The following is a 22,072-nucleotide window of genomic DNA, read 5'->3' as shown; positions in this document are numbered from 1 at the left end:
TATTAAAGACTTCCATTTTAACTGGGCCCTATTGTGATGGAGCTATAAACATAATTGTTATTGTTATCATGGGCACAGTATGAGTGACCCTGGAATCAGGTACAGTAATTCTTTACTGTTGCATACATGGTTATTAGTAGTAAAAAAAAATGGATTATCTTGGAGCATAGTTGAAGAAAAAGCAGAAAATGCAAATACTTTACAAAATAGAGGCATAAAAATTTGGCCAAGAGAATAAGACTACCAATCTCTTCTGTGATAGCGAACCTATGCCATGCGTGCCAGAGATGGCACGCAGAGCCCTCTCTGTAGGCACGGATCACTGTGCCCCAAGACATTGACCCAACTCGGCCGTGACCGACGCAGACCTCGCTAACACGAGGGCTGGCGAGGTGGAAATGGGATCCGGGAGGAGGGTATGATGGAAAAGGGGATAGGCCCGCAGCTGCGGAGCGAGCACGAACTGCGGTGGTGGCTTCCTCCTCTCACGCGATCCCCTGGCCGGCTGTTGCAGGGCCAGAGGGCACACATAAGTGGGGATACTCTCCTCAAGCTAGCGGCTGGGCTCATCCAAAGTGCAGCGATGGCACGGGGTGGGCGGGTTGACAACTGACAGGAGAACGTCTTTGGAGAGGGCACTTCGGCTTTTTCCAAGCCTGATCCCCAGGGTGGACGTGCACAGTTTGGCGGGGCCAGCCCCCTTTTCCCATTGCCCTGAGCTTCTTTACTCCTCCAGCTGAACGGTGCCGGCGGTGGCGTTGAAGTGTGAAGGGCTTGGTCCTGCAGTGCTTCCTCGCTCAGTTGAAGGCTTCATTCAGCCTTCAAACAGTAAGGCTGGCCGTGGAATCGGAATCGGCCGGGTGCAAGAACCATGGGGGGACAATGACAAAGACAAGAAGAATGGTGAGGCTTTGCGCCAGCCGGCAAAAAGCATATCAATTGGGGCTGGCTGGCTGGTTGGTGAGGGGGCAATCATGGTGGTTAACTGTTTGCTGCCGCCAGCAGCTTGCATGCCCCAACTGAAGTTGGAATTCGCTGTGCGGGGGGAGAAATGAGAGTCCTGCTGTCCTGTTTGAGTGGGGTGGATGAGGAGAAAAACGGCTGCTCAGTGGATCTTCTCCCCCCCCCCCCGTTGCACGCAGCTTGAGTGCCCCGACTAAAGCAGGCACTCTCTCTCTCATACACACACACACAAAGTTTGGAGAGGCCCCCTTCTCTCTCTCTGTTTCACTGCGGCGGCAGTTGTACACTTCAGAGCCTGGCTGGCAGTGTGCTCAGGAGCTGGTGGGGGGCAGCTCTGCACCCCCTCGCCTTCCTTCATACTAACCCCCCCCCTCCTCACTGCTCAAGTGTTTCCTGCCCCATTGCCAGCAGTTTGGGTGCCCTGGCTGAAGTATGGATTACTCTCTCTCCCATACATGCACACACATACACAATTGGATTGCTCTTTTGCTCTCTCTCTCTCTCTCTCTCTCTCTCTCTCTGCCTCAACCCATTTGCATGCAAGCTTGCTCCATTGGAAGTCTCATTAAGTCAGAGGTCCTCAAACTTTTTGAACAGGGGGCCACTTCTGGGTCCCTCAGACTGTTGGAGGAGTGGACTGGCTAGATGGGTGTGGCTGGGTGGCCATATGACTGGGTGAGCGTGGCTTGGTGATCATGTGACTGTGTGAGCATGGCCAATTTAGCAGTCCATTTTGCCAATTAGCAGTCCATTAAATAATGCACACAAATTAAACTTTAATTTGTTTTTCTGCTGGGAGTGTTTTATTTGCTTTTGTTTGACTTTTCTTTTTACTAGATCATTTTTTAAGTTGTTTACGAGTCTAGTGGTCCACTTCAGAAAACTCAGTTTTGCAGCAATTCTTCTCAGCCCCAAGGAGGTTACAACCTCCCTCCCTCCTTCCCTCCCTCCCTCTCGCTCTCAAGAAAAGTATGCTAGAAGAGCAAATGGGAGTGGGGAAGAGAAACCTTGCTGAATTCCATTCTATTCCATTCCATTCCATTCTCTCTCTCTCTCTCTCATCTCTCTGTCAGGAAAGAAAAGTCTTCTACAAAAGCAAATGGAGGTGGGGAAGAGAAAGCTTGCTGAATCCCACTCCATTGCATCGTGGCAGTCTCAATCTGCTTTTGGAATCTCACTGGCCTGAGCTTCCTCCGTACATGCCGAACGCATGCAACAGGCTCGGCCAAGGGCTCCGCACATCTGGCCGGCAGAATCGGACTGGGCAGGAATCTCTTAGAGTGGATGTGGCGAGAAAGCTCCAAGATGGGGACTCAGCAGCACTGATCCGCTGGCCAGCCAGTCCTTCCCGCCTCCCTCTCCAGTGGCGGAGACCGCTGTCCTACTTCAGGAGTGGGAAGCCGAGCGGGAGAAGAATGGGCAGCAAAGTAGCGGGAGGGGAGAAGGCAGCGGCTGTTGCTGCATCCACTCCCTAGCTTGCTCATGTCTTGCCAGCCAAACTTTGCCAGCAGGCACACGAGCTCAAAACGGAGATGCGGCGGGGTAGGGGCCCTGCAAGGCAGAAGGCTGCCTTCAGTCCAGGGAAGGGACTGCAGCCTTGGGCTCCATCTGAAGGAGCTACAGAATTCGGGCAGTGCTCCAAAAGCACCGTGGAGCTGCTGCCTCGCAGGACAGGACGGAGCTCTGCTCTCCCTGCCGAACAGCCCCAGTGAAGGAGGCACATCATCGGGGGTCTTTACCCCTGGCAGCTCCTGGGTGGCAACTTCGCAGTCACTCGGCAGACTCGCACAGCCCGAAGGAGGCGAAGAGACCAGTTACAAAGGTGTGTTTCCCTAGTGCACCACCTAGGTGGTCAGCAGCTTGCGTAGATCCATTAGGCTGTGGCCACTGCGAGTGGGGAAAGCCAGATCCCCATCAGAGCCCTGGCTGCCCAGCAGAGATGTGGGGGAGGAATGAAATCCTGGCTGGGCTTGGGCGGCTATAGCACCGATGAGGATTGATCTTTCCCCGCTCGCAGTGGCCACCTTTTGTCTGCTGGGAATGGGTATGTCTTTACCCGTTCTAATCAACCTTTCTAGCTGGCCACTTTGCCTCGGCGATGGCACTGGTCTAATATACCTGCATGAGCTCCATAGCACTTTCGGGGCGCTGCCCAAGTGACACAGCTCCTCCTGCAGTTCCTTCCTTGGACTGAAGGCAGCCTTCTGCCTTGGAGCCCCCCTCCCGCTGCATCTCCGTTCCAAACTTGTGTGCTTGTTGGCAAAGTGGGGCTGGCGAGACGCGAGCGAGCTAGGGAATTAGTGCTGCAAGAGTTGCTGCCTTCTTCCCCCCCACAGTCACTTGGCTACCTGTCGTTCTCCCACTCGGCTGCCTACTCCTGAAGGAGGACAGCCGTCTCCACCACTAGAGAGGGAGGGTTGCAGCCAAATTCCCGGAAGGCGCGGCTCGTGACTAGCCAGGCTTCCTTCTCCGTGAGCGGGTGAGTTGGCAGGGTAATACCCAAACCGGTGCCTGGGGCTCAAAGGCCCTCTACCTCCAGCCTTGGGGTGGGCGCCGTTTCCTACCCTGCCCCCGTGATGCTTCAGGGAAGCCTGGAGGGGTGCCATGTGTTGGGTCTGGTAGCAGATGGAGAAATACCGCAAATGCTGCAGGGCCTGCTGGCAAAGCGTCCCTCTCGTGCAACCACCACTGCAGTCGGGTACATGAGGGGAACATGCTTCATGTGCAGGCCAAGGGCAAGACCCGCGAGGTGGCCAAGGAGATGACCAGCGGTGACCTGATCTCCAACCGCAAGCCAAAAGAGATGGGAGGGAGTAGGCAACAGCTGCCCCACACCCTCCTCACCTTGTCTTTGCCTACAGTGGGAACAGTAGCCGAAGGCAGAGGCAGAGGGGAGAGGAATGCGATCCCATGGGCTGGATTTGTTGGGCAACCATGTACCCTGTCCCAGACACATGGGATGGATTAGGCGCGTGATCCACATCATGTGCCTCACCCGCCCCTACTCCTCTGCTTGTTGCCGATGCAATTGCTGCCGCCACCATGCCTGTTTCTTTTTTTTTTTTATTGAAAAAGTTTTTCAAATACAGATTTTTCCCCCTTTTTCCCCCCTCCCCCCCCACCCCCCTCCCCTTGACTTCCTCATAGTAAAACCCAAGTTCATAACAGATTATATCATACTTTACTATCCACATACTCAATCTCCATATACTGACCCTCTCATTTTAATAAGATTATCATACCCCCGTATACTATGCTATAATAAGCATTTCAAAGTGACATTCTATTATAACATTATCTAATAACTCCTGATTTAAAATAATAATATTATTATATCTCCCAATTTAGCAAATTCTACTCGTAGTCTACCCTTTTACTACCCCTCAGACAATATAACATTTCAAAACATACTTCTATTCTAAGTAATCAAAAAGTCCTAATTTAACACTTATTCAGTTCCAGTAGCCATTTCGTTTCCCCCCTTCATTACAAATATTCACATCTAAACATTTCTTTAAAATAGACAATCCATAACCTAACCTTTCTCCACCCACTTTCCTACAGAATTACCATAATTATTCTTAATATCTTTATTCTTCTACCCAATCCCCTAGAAAAATATTCCCTTATGTAAATAAGATCCTAAAAAAAAAAAAAAAAACTTTAAACTTATGATCCATATAGCATCTTCTGGAATATCTTTCAACTGGATGATGAACTCCACCCATGTTAGGGTAACATCGCATCCTTATTCCAACAGTATTTTCGATATCTTTAGTTACCATCTGCCCCCATCAGCAACAAATATCTTCATATTGGAAAAGAAAAAACCCCGACAACCACCCGAGTGACTTTATAATTATATTCCATATAATGTTTATGGAGGTGTCTTTGATCCAGATAATTGGTTCCAACCATCATAATAGGGTAACAACCAGATCTTCTGCGTGCCCCAATCCAATAAGTCTCTTGCCATATAGTTCAGCATACACGTATTTATCCGGAACTCCAAAAAACAAACAAGATATTTCCAACCATTTGGTTTAAGGCCTTTTTCACACCCAATAATTCAGCACTGCAGAGATCTGCCACTCTCCTCAGGATAAAATAAACCAATATTTTGCCCATTATCTTTTTATATATTCAGTCCTCTCATAAGTAACTGGCATTACACTGTTGTTTAATTTAAAAGTTTTTATGTTTGTGAGACCTACTTCTTTTCTTAACTTCTTGTGGGTTGGATCTCCATCCTAAACTCCTTTCTGTAGATTGTGTATCAACTATTTGGTTTTGCTGAAGAGTAGCTTGATCCTGTTGGGTTTGCATCTGTGGCTGAGATCTTTCTGGTTCTGTAAATTGTATATCAGCTGATTGACTTACATGCTCGTTTGTGGCTTGACAAATCATTGCATTAGGGTCCGGAACCGCCTCTCTTATATTAGATAATCCAGCTGAGGCCTCTGAAAGAGGATCCAAAAGCGGCTCATCTATGGAGACCTCTTTAATTTGTTGTTTCTTCGTTATTTCCATCTCCTTCTGCTTTTCTTGGGTTTCTATCTCTTGTTGATTTTGCTTTTTAAGTACCTTATAATAGAATTCTTCCGCTTTTTCAAGAGTATTTAACTGATATCTTACTCCTTGATATCTCAATATTATACCCACTGGGACATCCCACCTGTATAAGATATTCTGTCTTCTTAACTCAGTCACCAAGGGCCCAAATTTCTTTCTATCTCTTAAGATCTTAGGCGGCAATTCCTTATATATCCAAATTTTTCTCCCATTCAGTTGTAAAGTAGAGTTAAAGGATTTTTGCAGAATATCATTTCTTATCTCTTTTTCTGTAAAGTAAATTACCACATCTCTAGGCAATTGCCTTTGCTTGGCAATCCAGGAATCCACTCTGTAAGCCTTATCAATTTTACTGATTACGTCCCCGTGATGAACCTTTAAGATCCCAGCCAAAACTTGAGCAGATGTTTTTCTTAAGTCATCACTATTATTTTCCTGTAAGCCTCTAATTCTGATCGCAAATTCTGTGATCCTGTATTGCAACATTACAGCCTCTCTTTCAATTCCTTGCTTTATATCTTCTAGATTATAAGTCTCGTGACCAGCTTCTTCTTTAGACTTTACTTCTAAGCTATTATCTCGAATATTTGCTAAGTCCTTTTCAATTCTTAATATTTTATTGTCCAAGTTATCAATTTTCTCCATTTTAGACTCTAGCAATTTAATATTTGTATCCAACTTTATCGCAATTTCTGAAAAACCATTAGTCACTGTTACAATCTTTTGTTGCAATTTATCATACTTTAGTTGTATCATTTCTTTAATTTCCTGCCTTAAATTTTCAAATTTCTGATTCACAGTTTCATAATATTTTGCCATTTCCTCCTGAATAAATTCTTTTAAATTACAACCATTCTGCAGAGTCTGTAAGCTCAGAGAGTGGGGGAGCACCCCCCCCTTTCTTGTCTGTCAGCTTTTATTAACGCCATCCTTCCAGCAGACTTTTCTCTTTTACCCCCCAAACAAGATCAAGTAATCACCAGGAAGAGAGGAACCTAAAATAACTATTGTTGTTTCAAATTGTAGCCAGCGCTGTATATTCCGCAACTTTGTATCTGTTATAAAAAGACTCTTCTTTCTTCTACTTCCCAAGCCTCCGCGGCCATTTTAAAACTTTTTTTTTTCCTTCTCTTCACTTTAAAATGCTTGTAAATTCATTAAGAATACTTGCGGTTTAGGGTCCCAAATCCAAATCCAAATCTCATATTTTTTTTTTTTAGTAGATCCATCTGTTAAGTTCATTGATTAGTCCGGTTCCAGCGCCTGGCTATGCAAAAGTGCATAGTGCACCCGATGCCTGGAGCGGCGGCGAGGGAAAAAGGGGGAGCGCCAACCTGCTCGTCCCCAAGAGTTTAAAAAGACTCTGGGGACTTCGCAGAGGGCTCTACCCACCCCCACCCGCTCAGACTCGCATTTCCATCAGGAAATGGAGTTTTTCGAGCCGCCTTTCAGATGTAAAGGCGGCTCTTTACAGGCAACGGGGCGGCGGTCGCAGAGGACCGTCTGGCGGCACCGGAAACCAGACAGGAAGACCATGCCTGTTTCTTGGACGGGCAGCTGTGGAGTCCCTGCTGCCAGACAGGGACCTTGCAGTTCCTGGCCATCTCCCTCACCCTCTGGAAGCCGCAGCAGGTGAGACACCTCTTCCCCAGGCCTCCGTCAGCCAGGAAAACCCAGCCATGCGGGCCAGATACATTGTGTTGGCGGGCCATATCCGGCCCACGGGCTGTAGTTTGAGGATGCCTGCATTAAGTAATTAAGTGGAAAGTAGTTGGGGGGGAGGGGAGGAGCAGAAGACTGGGAAACACTTTTCCTGCCAAGAATAAAAGTTTCTGGGACCCTGACTCTCTGCAAAAGAAGATGGGTGCCTGGTGGCTCAGCAGACTGATAGCATTGTGATTAACACCAGCTGTCTGCAATTACTGTAAGTTTGAATCTCACCAGGCTCAAGGTTGACTCAGCCTTCCATCCTTTCTAAGGTAGGTAAATTGAGGACCCAGTTTGTGGGGTCAATAAGCTGACTTTGTATAAATATACAAAAGTATGAAGGCTATTGCTTAACGCATTGTAAGCCTCCCTGAGTCTCCGGAGAAGGGCGGCATATAAATCAAATTTTTTTAAAAAAATCTGTGTGATATTACAGCACCCAGGAGCATCCATTCTCGGCATGAAAAGCATTTCCTAGCCAACTCTCCTCTCCCTTCCTCAAAGGCAAAGAAACAGAGACACAAGAGAGGAGACAGATATTTGCAAGGTAAGTGAGTCCTTGTGGCAGGAAGGGAAGGAGAAGCATGAGGTATCTTAGTGGGTTGGGGAGGCCTTGAGTGCCTGTTCTATCACTAGGTCCCCCCACCATGGCCTTCCCCATCCCCTTCCCCATCCTCATGTGCACATTGGTATTCTTGAATTGTGAGCTCTTAGGAAAGTATCCCCTCCTTGTGTCTTGCAAACAGCTATTTCCAGTGAGGAAAACAGGACAAAGCAAGTGGGGAAAAATAGTTTCCTTTGCTATATTTCCAGTCTGAATTAGACCATGGTAGGGGCCATACAGGAGAGCTCTTTTAAGGATTATGTATTAATAGAAAAGCAACTAATTTACTTCTGTTCTTAAATGCTGACGCTGTTATACATAAAAAACAGAGGAGCTCTGATTAACTATCAGAGCCATCATTTTGACAGTTTTGCTGTAGTGTAGTCTGTGGACGCCCCCATGAAAGGCAAGCATGGGATCAACTGAGCCTGGTTTGTTCTCAGTCTTAAGTGGCCACAAACTACTAGCAAAAGAGTCTGCCTTGGCACTTGATCACCAGCAACCCTGCTGCCTTTTGCCCTTGTCCCCTCCTCCTGATCTCTCCTGGTGGTCTCCCATCCTATCACTGAGGATGCTTTGGTTACAAAGCCAGGTCTCCTCATAAGGAGAGGGAGTGGGCCTCCCTCTGACCCACATACGTTGCCCTCCTGCACACACGAGCAACCTGGCCAAGGAGACCGAGCACAGCTGCAGTGGGAGCTGGCTACGCCCACCATGGCCACACCCACCATGCCCCCCAAAGTCAACCACAATCCTGATGCAGCCATCATTGAAATTGAGTTTGACACTCCTGGACTAGCAGATTTATTTTTTATTTATTTATGTAATTTTATATGCCGCCCTTCTCCTGAAGGACTCAGAGCGGATTACAAAGAAAACATTCAACAAATTTGAAAATTACATAAAAATTAAAATCCAATTAAAAATTAATTAAAATTATTTCAATGTAAAAATACCCCAACGGATCGGCCCATTTGATGAAAGAGCCACGTCTTCAGTTCCGCGGCAGAAGGAGAGGAGGTCAGGGGCTGTCCTAAGCCCGGTGGGCAACCCATTCCAGAGGGTCGGTGCTCCCACAGAGAACGCTCTCCCCCTGGGGGCCGACAGACGACATTGTCTGTCTAATGGCACCCTGAGGAGGCCCGCTCTGTGGGAGCGCACAGGACAATGGGATGATGGTAGGAGATGATCCTGCAAGTACCCCAAGCCTAAGCCATGTAGGGCTTTATAGGTGAGCACCAGCACCTTGAAACGGACCCGAAGGACCACCGGCAGCCAGTGCAGCTCGCGCAGGAGAGGTGTCACACAGGAGTAACGAGAAGCCCCCGTAATAACCCGTGTGGCCGCATTCTGGACTACCTGTAGCCTCTGGGTGCATCCCAAGGGCAACCCCATGTAGAGGGTGTTACAGTAGTCCAACCCAGTGGCTTCATATAGATGTTAAAGAGCAAGGGGGAGAGAACCGACCCCTGAGGCACCCCACATGTGAGGGGCCTCGGGGAGGATCTCTGTCCCCCCTGTCCATTCAAACTGCGAGCGACCCGAGAGGTAGGAGGAGAACCACCGTAAAACGGTGCCTTCTACCCCCAATCCCCTGAGTCGCTGCAGTAGGATACCATGGTCGATGGTATCAAAAGCCGCTGAGAGGTCAAGAAGGACCAGGATGGAGGAGCAACCCCCATCCCGGGCCCGCCAGAGATCATTCACTAGGGCAACCAATGCCGTTTCTGTGATGTAACCGCACCTGAAACCTGATTGGTACGGGTCCAGGTAGTCAGTTTCCTCCAGGAACTGAGGGAACTGCTGTGCCACCACGGACTCAACAACCTTTGCTATAAAGCGAAGGTTGGAGACTGGACGATAGTTATTAAGGGAGTCTGGATCCAGGGTGGGCTTCTTAAGGAGGGATCGAACCACCGCCTCTTTAAGTGTGACGGGGAAGACCCCTTCCTTTAATGAAGCGTTGACAACCGCTTGAATCCAGTCTCCAGTCACCTCTCTGGCTGCAGAAACAAGCCAGGAGAGACAAGGGTCCAATAAACACGTGGAGGCACCCAGCCAACCCATAATCCTGTCCACTTCATCCACTGAAACAGGCTCAAACTCAACCGAGATGTTACAAGACAAGCTCTTGCCTTCTCGATAGACTCTGACCAGTCAGAGTCCAACCCAGTCCAGATCTGAGTGATTTTATCTTGCAGAAACTGTACAAAATCCTCAGCTCTGCCCTGCAAGGGGTCCTCCCTCGCTTCATGATTGAGAAGAGAGTGGGTCACTCTAAACAGGGCTGCTGGGCGGTTTTCTGCAGATGCAATGAGAGCGGCAAAATAATGACGTTTCACCGCTTCTATCGCCACAAGATAAGACCTAATATGGGTTCTTAACTGTGTTCAGTCAGATTCGGTCCGGGAGGATCTCCAACCGCCCTCCAAGCGTGAGTGCTACATGTGTTGATCTCAAACTTACAAAGTATGAGCCAAGGTTGGAAAAATTATCAGCGTGCATACAACAGCAAAAGTCACATTACTCAAAAGCATGCCAAATGCAAACTTTTACCTTTCAATAAAAAGTTGTTTGATTCATTGAAATCTCTGCTATTGTGGGTTTTTTTCAGAGACAAGACATTAATCACATATGAGTTGTTTTTTCTAAACTAAAACCTCATTATTCAGGTTAAATTGCTGTGTTGGTACTTCACGATAAATAAATGGGTTTTGGGTTGCAGTTTCGGCACTCGGTCTCTAAAAGTTTTGCCATCCCTGCCTTAGGTTGAGTAAGTCCGGCTTAGGAAAGACAAAGGCAAAATGGACTGGTAAATTGGCCACGCCCACCCAGTCACATGACCACCTAGCCTCGCCTACCCAGCTGGTCATTAGGGCAGAGAACCAGTTGTTAAATTATTTGAATCCCACCACTGGGGAAAAGCTCTTTTTCACTCCTGGGCTACTACAGTTCATTGTCCATCAATTGCAGTCAGTACTTTTTTGGGGGGGAAACAGTCTGCACCAGTTGGTAACTCTGAGAATTTGGCCTTGTTGAGTATCTCCTCTCTGGTGGCAGAAGATTCTCATGCATTCCTTAGCACTCCCCCTCCCTAGGAATTTACCAAGCCCCCTCATTTTTCTGTTTGACAAAATGCAAGCTGGAAGTTGATGTAGGCAACAATGAAAGTGAGTCAGGTTTGAAGCAAATTTCTGCAAAGCTTATTTTATTGCTCTTCTTGCATGCTATTGTACTGAAAGAATTAGAGCATACACAGAGTGTTACCTAACTCAGCTTTTGTTATTCCTGCTGAGCTGAGCTCCATTGTAACCTAATGCATCACCAGCAAAGATAAAGCCTCCAGGCTTTTCTTTAAAAAGCAACCAAAATAAGGCTACAACTAAATAACCACATGGTTAGTGTATCTACATCCTGCAACGGTGCAAAAAGGACGTTTATCCTCGTCTCCCCGAAGCCAGGAACAATACGCCTTCTGGCTACTTATTAGCTGCGTGGAGATACGAGAAATACCTGAAACACGAAGCAGAATCGTGCGATCCGATTCTGAAACGCCGCTAGAAGCGGCGCTTTCCTCCTAGGCTCGCTGGGCACACATTTAAACGCGAAGAAAAGGGAAGCGTTGCACATTCGCACTGTTGCCCCCACGTGTCGAAGGCAAGCGCAGCAACCACGCCGGGGAGGGCGACGGTCGGCTCTCGGGATCCGCAGGGGGGCAAGCGAGAGCCACTCGGCTGTCACTCTGGGCAAAGAGCTCGTCTGCCCGGCAGCGGCGAAGAAGGGCAAGACGCCGAATCCTGAAGGAGACTCCGTCTCCGGCCTTGCTCCAGAAGCCTGCGGCCGGTGGGGATCCGGCACACTCCATGCGCAAGATGCTGGCCGCCCTCTCCCGCCTGCTGCAAGGTACGGCCGCCTCAAGACCGGTGAGTATCCCGGGGACAGGAAGTGTCGGCAGTGGCCACCGCTCGCAGGCACCCCTTTCCCTGCGGTTGGAGCCCCCTGGGATAGCCCTTGCCCAAGTGCGTGGAATGCAGGCGATCCCGGGTGGGCGCCTTGAATTAGCGCGCGCAAAGCGGCTCAGTTCTCCTGCCACTGTCGGCACCAGCTGTGGGCTTGGTTGCATCCCGTCGCCACCCAAGCGGGCCGGGACACTTTGCCTATTGGGGCTTTCATAAGAAAAGAGAAGGAAAGCAAGGCCCGGCTGGGGCCGCGATTGACTTGGTGTGGACAGTTTCGAGGTGGATGTTACAAGGTTTTTTTTTCTAAAAAAAAATATTCCATAGATTATTCCTTCCTCTGTTTTCATGTACCAAGTGTTTTCTCAACCTTGGCAACTTTAAGATGAGTGTGCTTCAACTCCTAGAATTCTCCAGCCAGCAGGCTTCCCTAGCTGGGCAATTCTGGGAGTTGTAGTCCACACATCTAAAATGGCCAAAATTAAGAAATATTGCATGTTTCTCACCCAGTTTTCACCCGTGCCCAATTGTAACTTTTCTACTGTGCATCTCCCTTTTCCAGGTTCCATTAACTGATGAAAAAGCTTGCCACTGAAAGCCAAATCTAGTCCTAGGTTCTGCCTCAGTTTACCTTCCCAATAAGCAACTGAGTCGGAAGATCATTTAAAAGCAGTTTATTAGGGTACTCTGATAAAGTGGGGTCTCTATGAAAAAAGAAGAGAGAACTCCAAGCCCCATGTTTCACTCCTTTTTATAGTTAACACAACAAAGAAAATGCAAGATTGGATAGGATAAAAGTAACCTCCCCTTTGTATAGGAAGTCAGTTACATGTAGTCAGACATGTTACATATTTGCATTCGATAATATCACACATGTTCATTAAAATGAGGTCTGACATCAAAGGGGTGTAATAGTAAGGAAAAATGTTTTTTGGAGTTCACAAAAGAGATAAACCAGACCCCAATTTGTACTAAAAACATTTTCTTATCTGAAGCTCCTTTCCAGGTTGTTTATCAGTTTAGGAATGTTAAAAGCTAATAAACCTGAACATCATTTTAAAAGAGAGAAAATAAATCAAATTAAAATACAAAGTAACTAGGCTAGGTAACAAACTACAAAACCCATGTCATTTGCCCCTCATGCTTGTCTTGAGATTGTAAATAGAATATAGAATATGGGCTGGCTTGAGCTAAATTTTAAATTGGTTTTAAATTGGGTTGTTTTAATTTACGGCCAGAATATCTAATTATTTTAATACTGTTTTTTAAATTTTGTATGTTTTGTTTTTACTTAGGCTGTGCACCGCCCTGAGTCCTATTTGGAGAAGGGCGGTATAGAAATTTAAACAAATAAATAAAAAATAAATAAATATGTTTTTATTTACAATAAAGTGTTTGCAGTATAATACATTCTGCTTTTCTTTGATTCCCTTTCCTATGATGGGTCCCCCTCTTACATACTTTTCACCTGTGGCCTACTTGAAACATCCCAAGGGGGCCATATGGCCCCAGGTAGAGAATCATTACTCTAACTGACTTATTTAATAGACTAAGCAATAGCCTTAATACAGTGCGTGAATGCAAATCAGGAACAAGAGTTTCTAACCTGACTAGGCTCTTTCCCGCTCCATTTGCATGGTAGGATACCAGATGTACAGTGTGTACACAATTATTAAGTAAGTGAGTATTTTGATCATATCATTTTTATGCATATTTTCCTACCCCCACGCTATATAAACTTGAATGCTTAGTGGATATAAGCCAGGGGTGAAATCTAAATTTTTTTGCTACTGGTTCTGTGGGCGTGGCTTAATTAGTGGGCGTGGCTTGGTGATAAGGTGACTGGGTGGGCGTGACCAAGTCAATGTCTTTGCCCTTTTTTAACCTACAAAACACAACACAACACAACTGGCTCACCCACAATGTAAAAGCAGCTGTACTAGACCCAAAATGGCCCCGCAACAAGCAGGAACCTCACACAGCCACAAAAAGCCCAAAAAACCAACTTTCACACTTTACACACACAAAATTCCACATACAGCTTTGTGAGATTTAGTGTATTTGTGTAGTTAGAGTGAAACACTACAGAAACACACTAAATCTCAGAAAGCTGCACAAATATTATTTTATTTTTATTTATTTTTATTTTTATATAAAAGCAACTAAATTTAAAACTTCCTAAACTTTAAATGGCTAGGTCTAAAAAAAGAACAACTAAAAAAAACCCCAATTAACTATTTTTTTTAAAGCTCCCAAAGGGGGAAAAAACTTACCCAATACAACAGGGGTCTCCAACCTTGGCAACTTTAAGACTTGTAGACTTCAACTCCCAGGATTCCTCAGCCAGCTTTGCTGGGAGTTGAAGTCCACAAGTCTAGGCAAGAAGGCAGGCAGGCAGAAAGAGCTGCTCACCGATGAGCTTGATTGCAGGCAGGGAGATTCAGTTGCTTGCATTGCATAATGGATTGCAGGTATTACAGCGTTGCGACCAGCAGCTAAGGTAAGCAAGCTGGGGGGTGGGGGGAGAAAAAAGAAACTTTTTTTCTTTTACATGGCTCTGGCAATCCAAGCTGAGTTGCCTGATTAGCAGACAACTCAGCTGGGATCGGCTGGTCAGAGCCATTTAAAAGGAAAAATTGGCTCTGATGATCGCGCGGCTCAGCTGGGCATGGGGGAGCGGGGTCAGGGATTTTTGCTACTGGTTCTCCGAACTGCCCGCTGCCATCGCTACCTACTCGCCTGAGCTGGTCTGAACCGGGAGCATTTCACCCCTGATATAAGCATATAAGGTGTATTTGTGTAATGAGGGAGGGTGTGGCCTAATGAGATCAACACCCTATGTCAAGGTGTGCATACTTATTAGGCAGCTTCTTTTCCTCAGGCAAAATGGGCCAAAAAAGAGATTTAAATGAAAAATAAAAAATTGTAAAAAGTCAAAGGAATGCAGCACTTTTGAAATTGCTAAGATATTGGGTCGTGATCACAGAACCATCAAACATTTTATTGCAAATAGTCAGCAGGATCGCAAGAAGCATGTTGAGAAAAAAAGATGCACATTAACTGCCAAAGATTTGAGAAGAATCAAACGTGAAACTACCAGGAACCAATTATCTTCCAGCGCTGTCATATTCTAGAATTGCAACTTACCTGGAGAGCCCAGAGGTACAAGGTGTTCAGTGCTCAGAGACATGGCCAAAGTAAGGAAGGCTGAAACCCGACCAACACTGAAGAAGACACATAAGTTGAAATGGCAAGACTGGGCCAAGAAATATCTGATGACAGATTTTATGGACTGATGAGATGAAGTGATGGACCAGATGGATGGGCCCGTGTTTGGATCAGTAACGGGCACAGAGTCCCACTTCGACTCAGATGCCAGCAAGGTGGAGGTGGGGTACTGATACGGGCTGGTATTTTTACAGATGGGCTAGTTGGACCTTTTTGGGTTGAAAATGGACTCAAAATCAACTCCCAAAACTACTGCCAGTTTTTAGAAGACACTTTCTTCAAGCAGTGGTACAGGAAAAGGTCAGCGTCTTTCAAGAAGACCATGATTTTTATACTTCATCGCAGCATCAAGTACTCCACTGCGTGGCTAGCCAGTAAAGGTCTTAAAGATGAAAGAATAATGACATGGTCCTCTTCCTCACCTGACCTAAACCTTATTGAGAACTTGTGGGCCCTTCTTAAATGGGAGATTTATGGTGAAGGAAAACAGTATACCTCTCTGAACAGTGTCTGGGGAGGCTGTGGTTGCTGCTGCACAAAAAATTGATTGTCAATAGATCAAGAAAGAAGGGGAGGCGTGGTCAGCCTCGCGGCGGTACGACGGGTTTTTTGAGATCTCTTGAAGTCCTGTCAATATCTCTGCTGACCAGGGGTCCCAAGTGACCTAAATCATCCTTTAGGAACGACAGATAAGAGGCTCACGGACTGGTCAGCACAGGGGGACTGCAAACTCCCTGGCTGAACCAGAAGACGCTCCTCAAACCAGACAGCAGAAAAGCGACCATAGAAGTCGCTAGGAAGCTGGGGCAGCTGCAACGAAAGAGGAAGAAAGACAACGTGTGACATCGAGGTGAGAGAGACTTTGATTTTTACAAAAAGAGTTTCCCTTCCAATCCACCTGGGAAATAAATAAGGTGAAAAAGCCTGGCTGAGAGTGAGGAGTGAGAGCGGGTGTGTATTCGCTCTCACATCCGATAATTTGGTGAGAGAAGCGAAAGTAAAAGCCTTTTTCTTTTTTAAAAATTTTTTGAGAAAAAAAAAGCTGGGGAACCCTTTAAAAAGTAAGAATTTGAATTAATTAATTAATGAAACTATGAAGACTGAATCCCATTCTATTGAAATGTTGGAATGGTGGTAACTGATAAGAGGAAACTTTGAATATTTTACTAAAGACTTCAAAGGATTGAAAGTACTGTGTTCTATTGAAAGTTAGTCTGCAGTGCCATCTAGTGGCAGAAGGGAAAAAGATCTTGACTTGGAAGAAATTTTGACTAGAGCTGACCTTGACATTCAGGTTGAGTGATAAATAAAACATGTGCAAGAGAGAAGACTGGATTTTGAACTTTTTTTTTGGCTTTTAATCTTTTATTATTATCTTTTGGGGGGGATGATTAGTTTTTTTATTTACCTACTTGTGAATGCTTTGAAGTACTTTGTTTTGAGCTTTGCTGGTGGACAGGGTGGTTAAAAATCAATGATTTTTTTAAAAAAATAAAAAAAAACCAGATTTTTTTTATTTAAATCGGATTTTTTTGATTTAAATCAGATTTTTTTAAATAAAATGCTTTTTGAGGAAAATATATTACCATCCAAAGGTTATTCCATCATGAAATAAAGATTAGTTTTTTAATTATGTAGAATAAGGCTGTGTATGTTTAATTTTTTTGGTAAATAAATTCCATTAATCCATTCACAATGTCATGCTCTTCCAGAGGTTTTTGTAAGATTATTGGGCAGTTTCTCTGCCTACAAGATATTATCACAGATGCTTGGTTTACTTTTGCAGTTCTCAAAACTGAATTTGACTCAGCAGAGATCACATGCCTCTTCTTCACAGCAAAAATGTTATAACTCTGTTCGAGTTGAGAAAAAGACCTTAATCCTATTGTTCTACAAACCTATGAATACAGAATCAACCCCTTCAGTGCTAAGTTTCAAGAAGTTCAGTGAATAGAATACAAACAATATTTTTCTGATTGTTTGGAGTGGAATAGATCTGCACAAGAAGAAAGTGAAACTAAGTGTGAGGAGGAAGGGGCAAGCAGACAAGCAGTACAAAATGAAAATGAAACTTTCTGAGCACAATACTGCACAGCCACAGACAGTCAAGTCTTTGGATCTTTTTGTGTGTATGACCTGAGGTTTATCACAGGTTTTTCCTTGGAGGAAAAAACCTATAATGGCAGCAGGCCGTAAAAGAGATCCAGTTTGGCAATATTTTAATGAAGTTCCTTTACCTATCGGTAAGGCAGGCATGCATGCAAACTGCAAACACTGCAACAAAGAAATGCAAGGCCTGGTGGCCCGAATGAGGCAACATCATGAGAAGTGCTGTGATGAAGATGACCAAAGAAACACATTTGAACAGGCAGGATCTTCAGGTTGGTAAACATTTTTATTGAATCATATTTCTAAAGACTGCCTTGAACTGTCATGTTTGAGCAAAATTATATTTCTTATTATTACTGCATGTTACTGTCATTTGGTACAGTTATGAAGAAAAGCAAATATTCCTTTTGGGGCAGTGCTGTGTACAATAAGCAGAAATTGTATAAACAATAAAATAACAGCATTGACTTTTTTGTTTAGGGGAATTCATGGATTCTGGAAACTATCCACCTTCAAGATCACCATCCTCCTGTTCTACAGTTTCAGAGTTATCCATCCAGGATAGCGCTTCATTAGCATCATCATCGACACCCACAGCCACATATCACTATCACCTAAAAGAAAGAAAAAACCCTTCCCTCCTGGAACCACCATAGATAAGTTTGTGATAAAAACTAGCAGATTAGAAAAAGAGTTAATTGATGAAAAAATTGCCCAGTTTGTTTATGCAACGAACTCTTCTGTCTGACTGAGAACCCACATTTCATTAATATGGTTCAGTCACTGAGACCAGGATACAGTCCACCCAGCAGAGCAGATGTTGCAGGGAAACTGCTGGATAAAGTGTATGACAGAGAAATGGAGCAATGTGCAACAGCTTTGGAGGGTAGAATTGTTAACCTAAGTATTGACGGGTGGAGTAATGTCCACAATGATCCTATTGTATGTGTTTGTATAACAACAGAAGAAGGGAAAGTCTTCCTTGCAGAAACAATTGATACATCAGGAAATGCACACACAGCAGAATACTTACAAGAAGTGGCAGTAAAAGCTATAATAACATGTGAACAAAAATTCAAATGTCTAGTCGCAGTTTGGTCACAGACAATGCTGCAAATGTATCCAAGATGAGAAGAAATTTAGAAGAGCAGGAAGGGAATACAAAGCTAATAACATATGGTTGCAGTGCTCATTTGCTGCACCTCTTAGCCAAAGACTTAAGTATTCCAGAAATAAAGACTAATGTTGTTGAAATTGCTAAATACTTCCATAACAATCATTTTGCTGCAGCAGCTCTGAAAAGGATGGGTGGAACCAAGCTAATGCTCCCACAAGATGTTAGATGGAACTCTGTGGTGGACTGTTTTGAGCAGTATATCAAGAACTGGCCTAGTCTGATGACAGTTTGTGAAGAAAATTGAGATAAAATAGATGGCACTGTCATGGCCAAAATCCTCAACATTGGGTTTAAGAGAAATGTTGAATATATGCTGAGCATCCTGAAACCCATCTCTGAAGCTTTAAACAAAATACAGAAAAATAGCTGTTTTATTGCTGATGCTGTTGAAATTTGGAAGGAACTGGGTGAACACTTAAAACAGAACTACACATGGACAGAATTAAATTACAAGCATTAAAAAAACGAATGGGACAAGTACTGTCTCCAGCTCATTTTTTGGCAAATATTGTCAATATCCAGTATCAGGGTCAAAACTTAAGTGCTGAGGAAGAGGAGTTAGCTATGACATGGGTATCCAGCAATCATCCATCTGTAATGCCAACTATAATAAACTTCAAAGCTAAGGGGGAACCATAAGAAATATATGTTTGCTGAAGATATTTTAAAGAAAGTCACACCAGTGAACTGGTGGAAGTCACTTAAGCACTTGGATTTAGAGACTGTTCAAGTAATGATTTCACTTTTAACAGCAGTAGCTTCTTCTGCAGGCGTTGAAAGAATATTCTCTTCCTTTGGACTCATTCATTCTAAATTGAGAAATCGTTTGGGACCCGATAAAGCAGGAAAGCTTGTTTTTCTTTTCCAGATTATGAACAAAGAAGATGAAGATGACGAGTGAGCTACAGAGGACAGTATTTAAGTTTTTCATGTGTAGGCTGGGCTGACAGTCTAAGTTTCTTAAAATATATACATTTTGTTTAGCCAAATTAAACAAATATATATATTTTGTTTAGCCAAATTAAACAAACATGGATGTTTGTTTAAGCAAATAACATATGCTGTAATGTTATTGTTTCAGTTGAATAAATCTATTTAAATTGTTATTATTAAGGTAATGATTATTTTTCTCCTTCCTAAGTACAACAGAAAAGTTGTCCAAATATGAATGATTAACCTATTAAACGGGGGATAAGAAAACTAATATGAAAAGTTGTTATTCTAAAAATCTTCATCTACTTGCATATTAAAGTTATACCAGCAAGAATTAGTCTTTATGTAGAAAACTATGATTTAAATCAGGCCTTACTGACTAGTGATTTAAATCGTGATCAGTTTGATTTAAATCAAATTCACCCTGCTGGTGGATAAGTGAAAGGCATTCTATTCTGTGTTTTATTTTTCTATTTCTTTTGTGGGACTTTTTTTTTTAATATGCCTTTTTGCCATTTGACTAAAAAGAACTAGATTGATAAGAATTTGGATTAAGCCTGGAAGAGTCAGAAGAATTTTTTTTCTTTTTGGCTGTTTGGATTTTTATCTCTCATTTTTTATTTTTTGCAGCTGATTTTTTTCTTTTTCTTCTTCTGTTGTCATCCAAGCAGACGCCAGTGATGTGGCAGTAGGAGTGGTCCTACTTCAAAACAATGAACAGGGGCAGTTGCAACCATGTGCATACACATCCAAGAAATTGACAGAAACAGAGAAAAGATGGGGCCATATGGGAGAAAGAGGCTTATGCAGTATGATGGGCCCTTTCATGTGGAGACAATTCTTAGAAGGGAACAAAATACCCTTTGAAGTCTGGACTGATAATAAAAACATAGAAGCTCTGAAGACCTGAACTTTCCCCCAAACAAGTACGTTGGGCACAATACTTTAAATGTTTTAATTTTACCCTGAAATATCTCCCAAGAGGAAAAAACTTCTTAGCTCATGCCCTGTCCAGGAAACCTCAATACAACAGTAAAAAGATGGAAATTGTTAAACCTATGCTCCAAACACACCAGCTAGCCGCCAAAGTAGTTACCCGAGCACAAGCCAAAAAAGAACCGCTTGCCGACAATGCAATGGTCTCAAAATTTAAGGAGGCACTACTTAAGGACGACTGGTTCCAGGCACACAAAAACATTTTGTGTGTTTAGCCTGAGTTGAAAACAAACTTTACGTCCCTGCTAGCCAAAGATTGGAGCTTATGAAACCATGCTGGACATTTTGGATTTGTGAAAACGCTACACCTAATCAAAAGGCAATTCTGGTGGCCATCCCTTAAAAAAGACATTGAGAGCTATGTGGCTAGCTGTCCCACCTGCGCAGCTGCAAAAAGATGACAAGGAAAAGTCCCCAAGGCTCTTACAAACTGTGGCAAATCCTTCAGCACCATGGAGAGAGATTTCTATGGATTTTATAGTGGAGCTGCCTGACAGCACGGGAAACAGAGTTATTTGGGTTGTAACGGACCTCTTTTCAAAACAGGTCCATTTCATACCCTGCCAGAAGATCCCAACAGCCAAAGCATTAGCAAAAATGTTTTTAGTCCACATTTATTGCCTCCATGGAGCTCCCCATCCGATTATCTCAGAGAGGGGTGTCCAATTCACCTCCAAATTTTGGCGGGCTTTTAAAAATCTATTAGGGTCCACCCAGGTACTGTCCTCTTCACACCACCCCCAAACAAACAGGGGGGGCTGAAAAAACTAATGGCATATTGGAACAATATTTAAGATGTTTTATTAACTACAGGACAATTGAACTGAACTGTTACATTTTGCTGAAGTACCTTACAGCAACTCTGTAGCAGTAACAGTGGCTTCACCCCATTTCAGGTAGCCACAGGACAAGAATTTAATACCATGCCAGAGCAGCTAAGGAACCTGGCATCCCCTCCCTGAAGGAGTGGATAAACAACCTACAAACCACTTGGCCAGTGGTCAGACTAGTGCTACAAGAGGCTAGAGCAGCTTTTAAAATTCAAGCTGACAAATGCTGTGAACCCAAACCATTCAAAGTTGGAGACCGCGTATATCTATCCACAAAGTTTCTACAATCCTTACAACCGTCTAAAAATCTGGGACCAAAATTCATTGGCCCATTCCCCATCACCAGAATCATAAACCCTGTCTTGGTAGAACTCCTCCTTCTTAGGCAGGTTCATCCAGTGTTTCACTGCAGCCTACTCAAGCAAGAAATCTCTTCAAAAGTCAGACCCCCTTTGCCCCCACCTCCAAACCCCATTATGGTGGAAGGAGAACAACATTTTGAAATCAAAGACATCCTTGACTCCTGCACTCACCACGGCTCCACACAATATTTAGTGGCATGGAAACATTTACCATCCTCTCAGAACCAATGGGTAGCCAAAAAACATGTAAAAACCCCACACTGTTAAGGAAATTCCACTTGAAATACCCATACAAACCATCCTAAATCTTAATGTATTATGTTTTATGTCTTTCTAGGTGGGTTTTCCATTTTTCTGAGGAGGGTAATATGTCAAATCCATGTATCTGCCATTCTTCGTGGAAGAAGGGAGAGATTTAGACTTCTCACGTTTAGTTCTTTTCCTATGTGTCCTAAGTATCCAATTTCTTGCCTGATCCTCTTTGTATAAACTTTAACCTGATTTATAATCGTTGCCTGGTGCCAGGAACGCCTGGAGAATTCTCATACCTTGGGAAATGAAAGGGAAGGTGGGGGGAATGAGTGGATTGTGAGATGACCCTGAGAAGCTCTTTGTATCTGTTTCTCAGAGAGGCT

At 44.2% G+C, this 22,072-nt stretch overlaps 1 protein-coding gene across 4 annotated transcripts in view; it reads left to right on the top strand.

The window, feature by feature from the left end:
* The first annotated feature begins 10,955 nt into the window (after positions 1-10,955).
* PDHA1 (pyruvate dehydrogenase E1 subunit alpha 1) overlaps positions 10,956-22,072 on the top strand; it is a 49,583-nt gene continuing 38,466 nt past the window's right edge. The window contains exon 1 of one of the 4 annotated variants that reach the window (XM_087871370.1): positions 10,956-11,749. Coding sequence is in view for 2 of the 4 variants with exons in the window: in XM_087871368.1 (XP_087727494.1) it covers positions 11,710-11,769 (60 nt within the window). In the remaining 2 variants the exon portion in view is untranslated. Of the gene's footprint in view, positions 11,770-22,072 lie in introns of all 4 variants that reach the window. The other 3 variants (XM_087871368.1, XM_087871371.1, XM_087871369.1) reach the window with 3 other exon arrangements.

This window comes from Pantherophis guttatus, chromosome 5, assembly GCF_059756535.1.
Source record: "Pantherophis guttatus breed Tessera chromosome 5, ASM5975653v1, whole genome shotgun sequence".
Lineage (NCBI taxonomy): Eukaryota > Metazoa > Chordata > Lepidosauria > Squamata > Colubridae > Pantherophis > Pantherophis guttatus.
The sequence above is the reverse complement of the archived record's forward strand: the minus strand, read 5'-3'. Positions and strand labels throughout refer to the sequence as shown.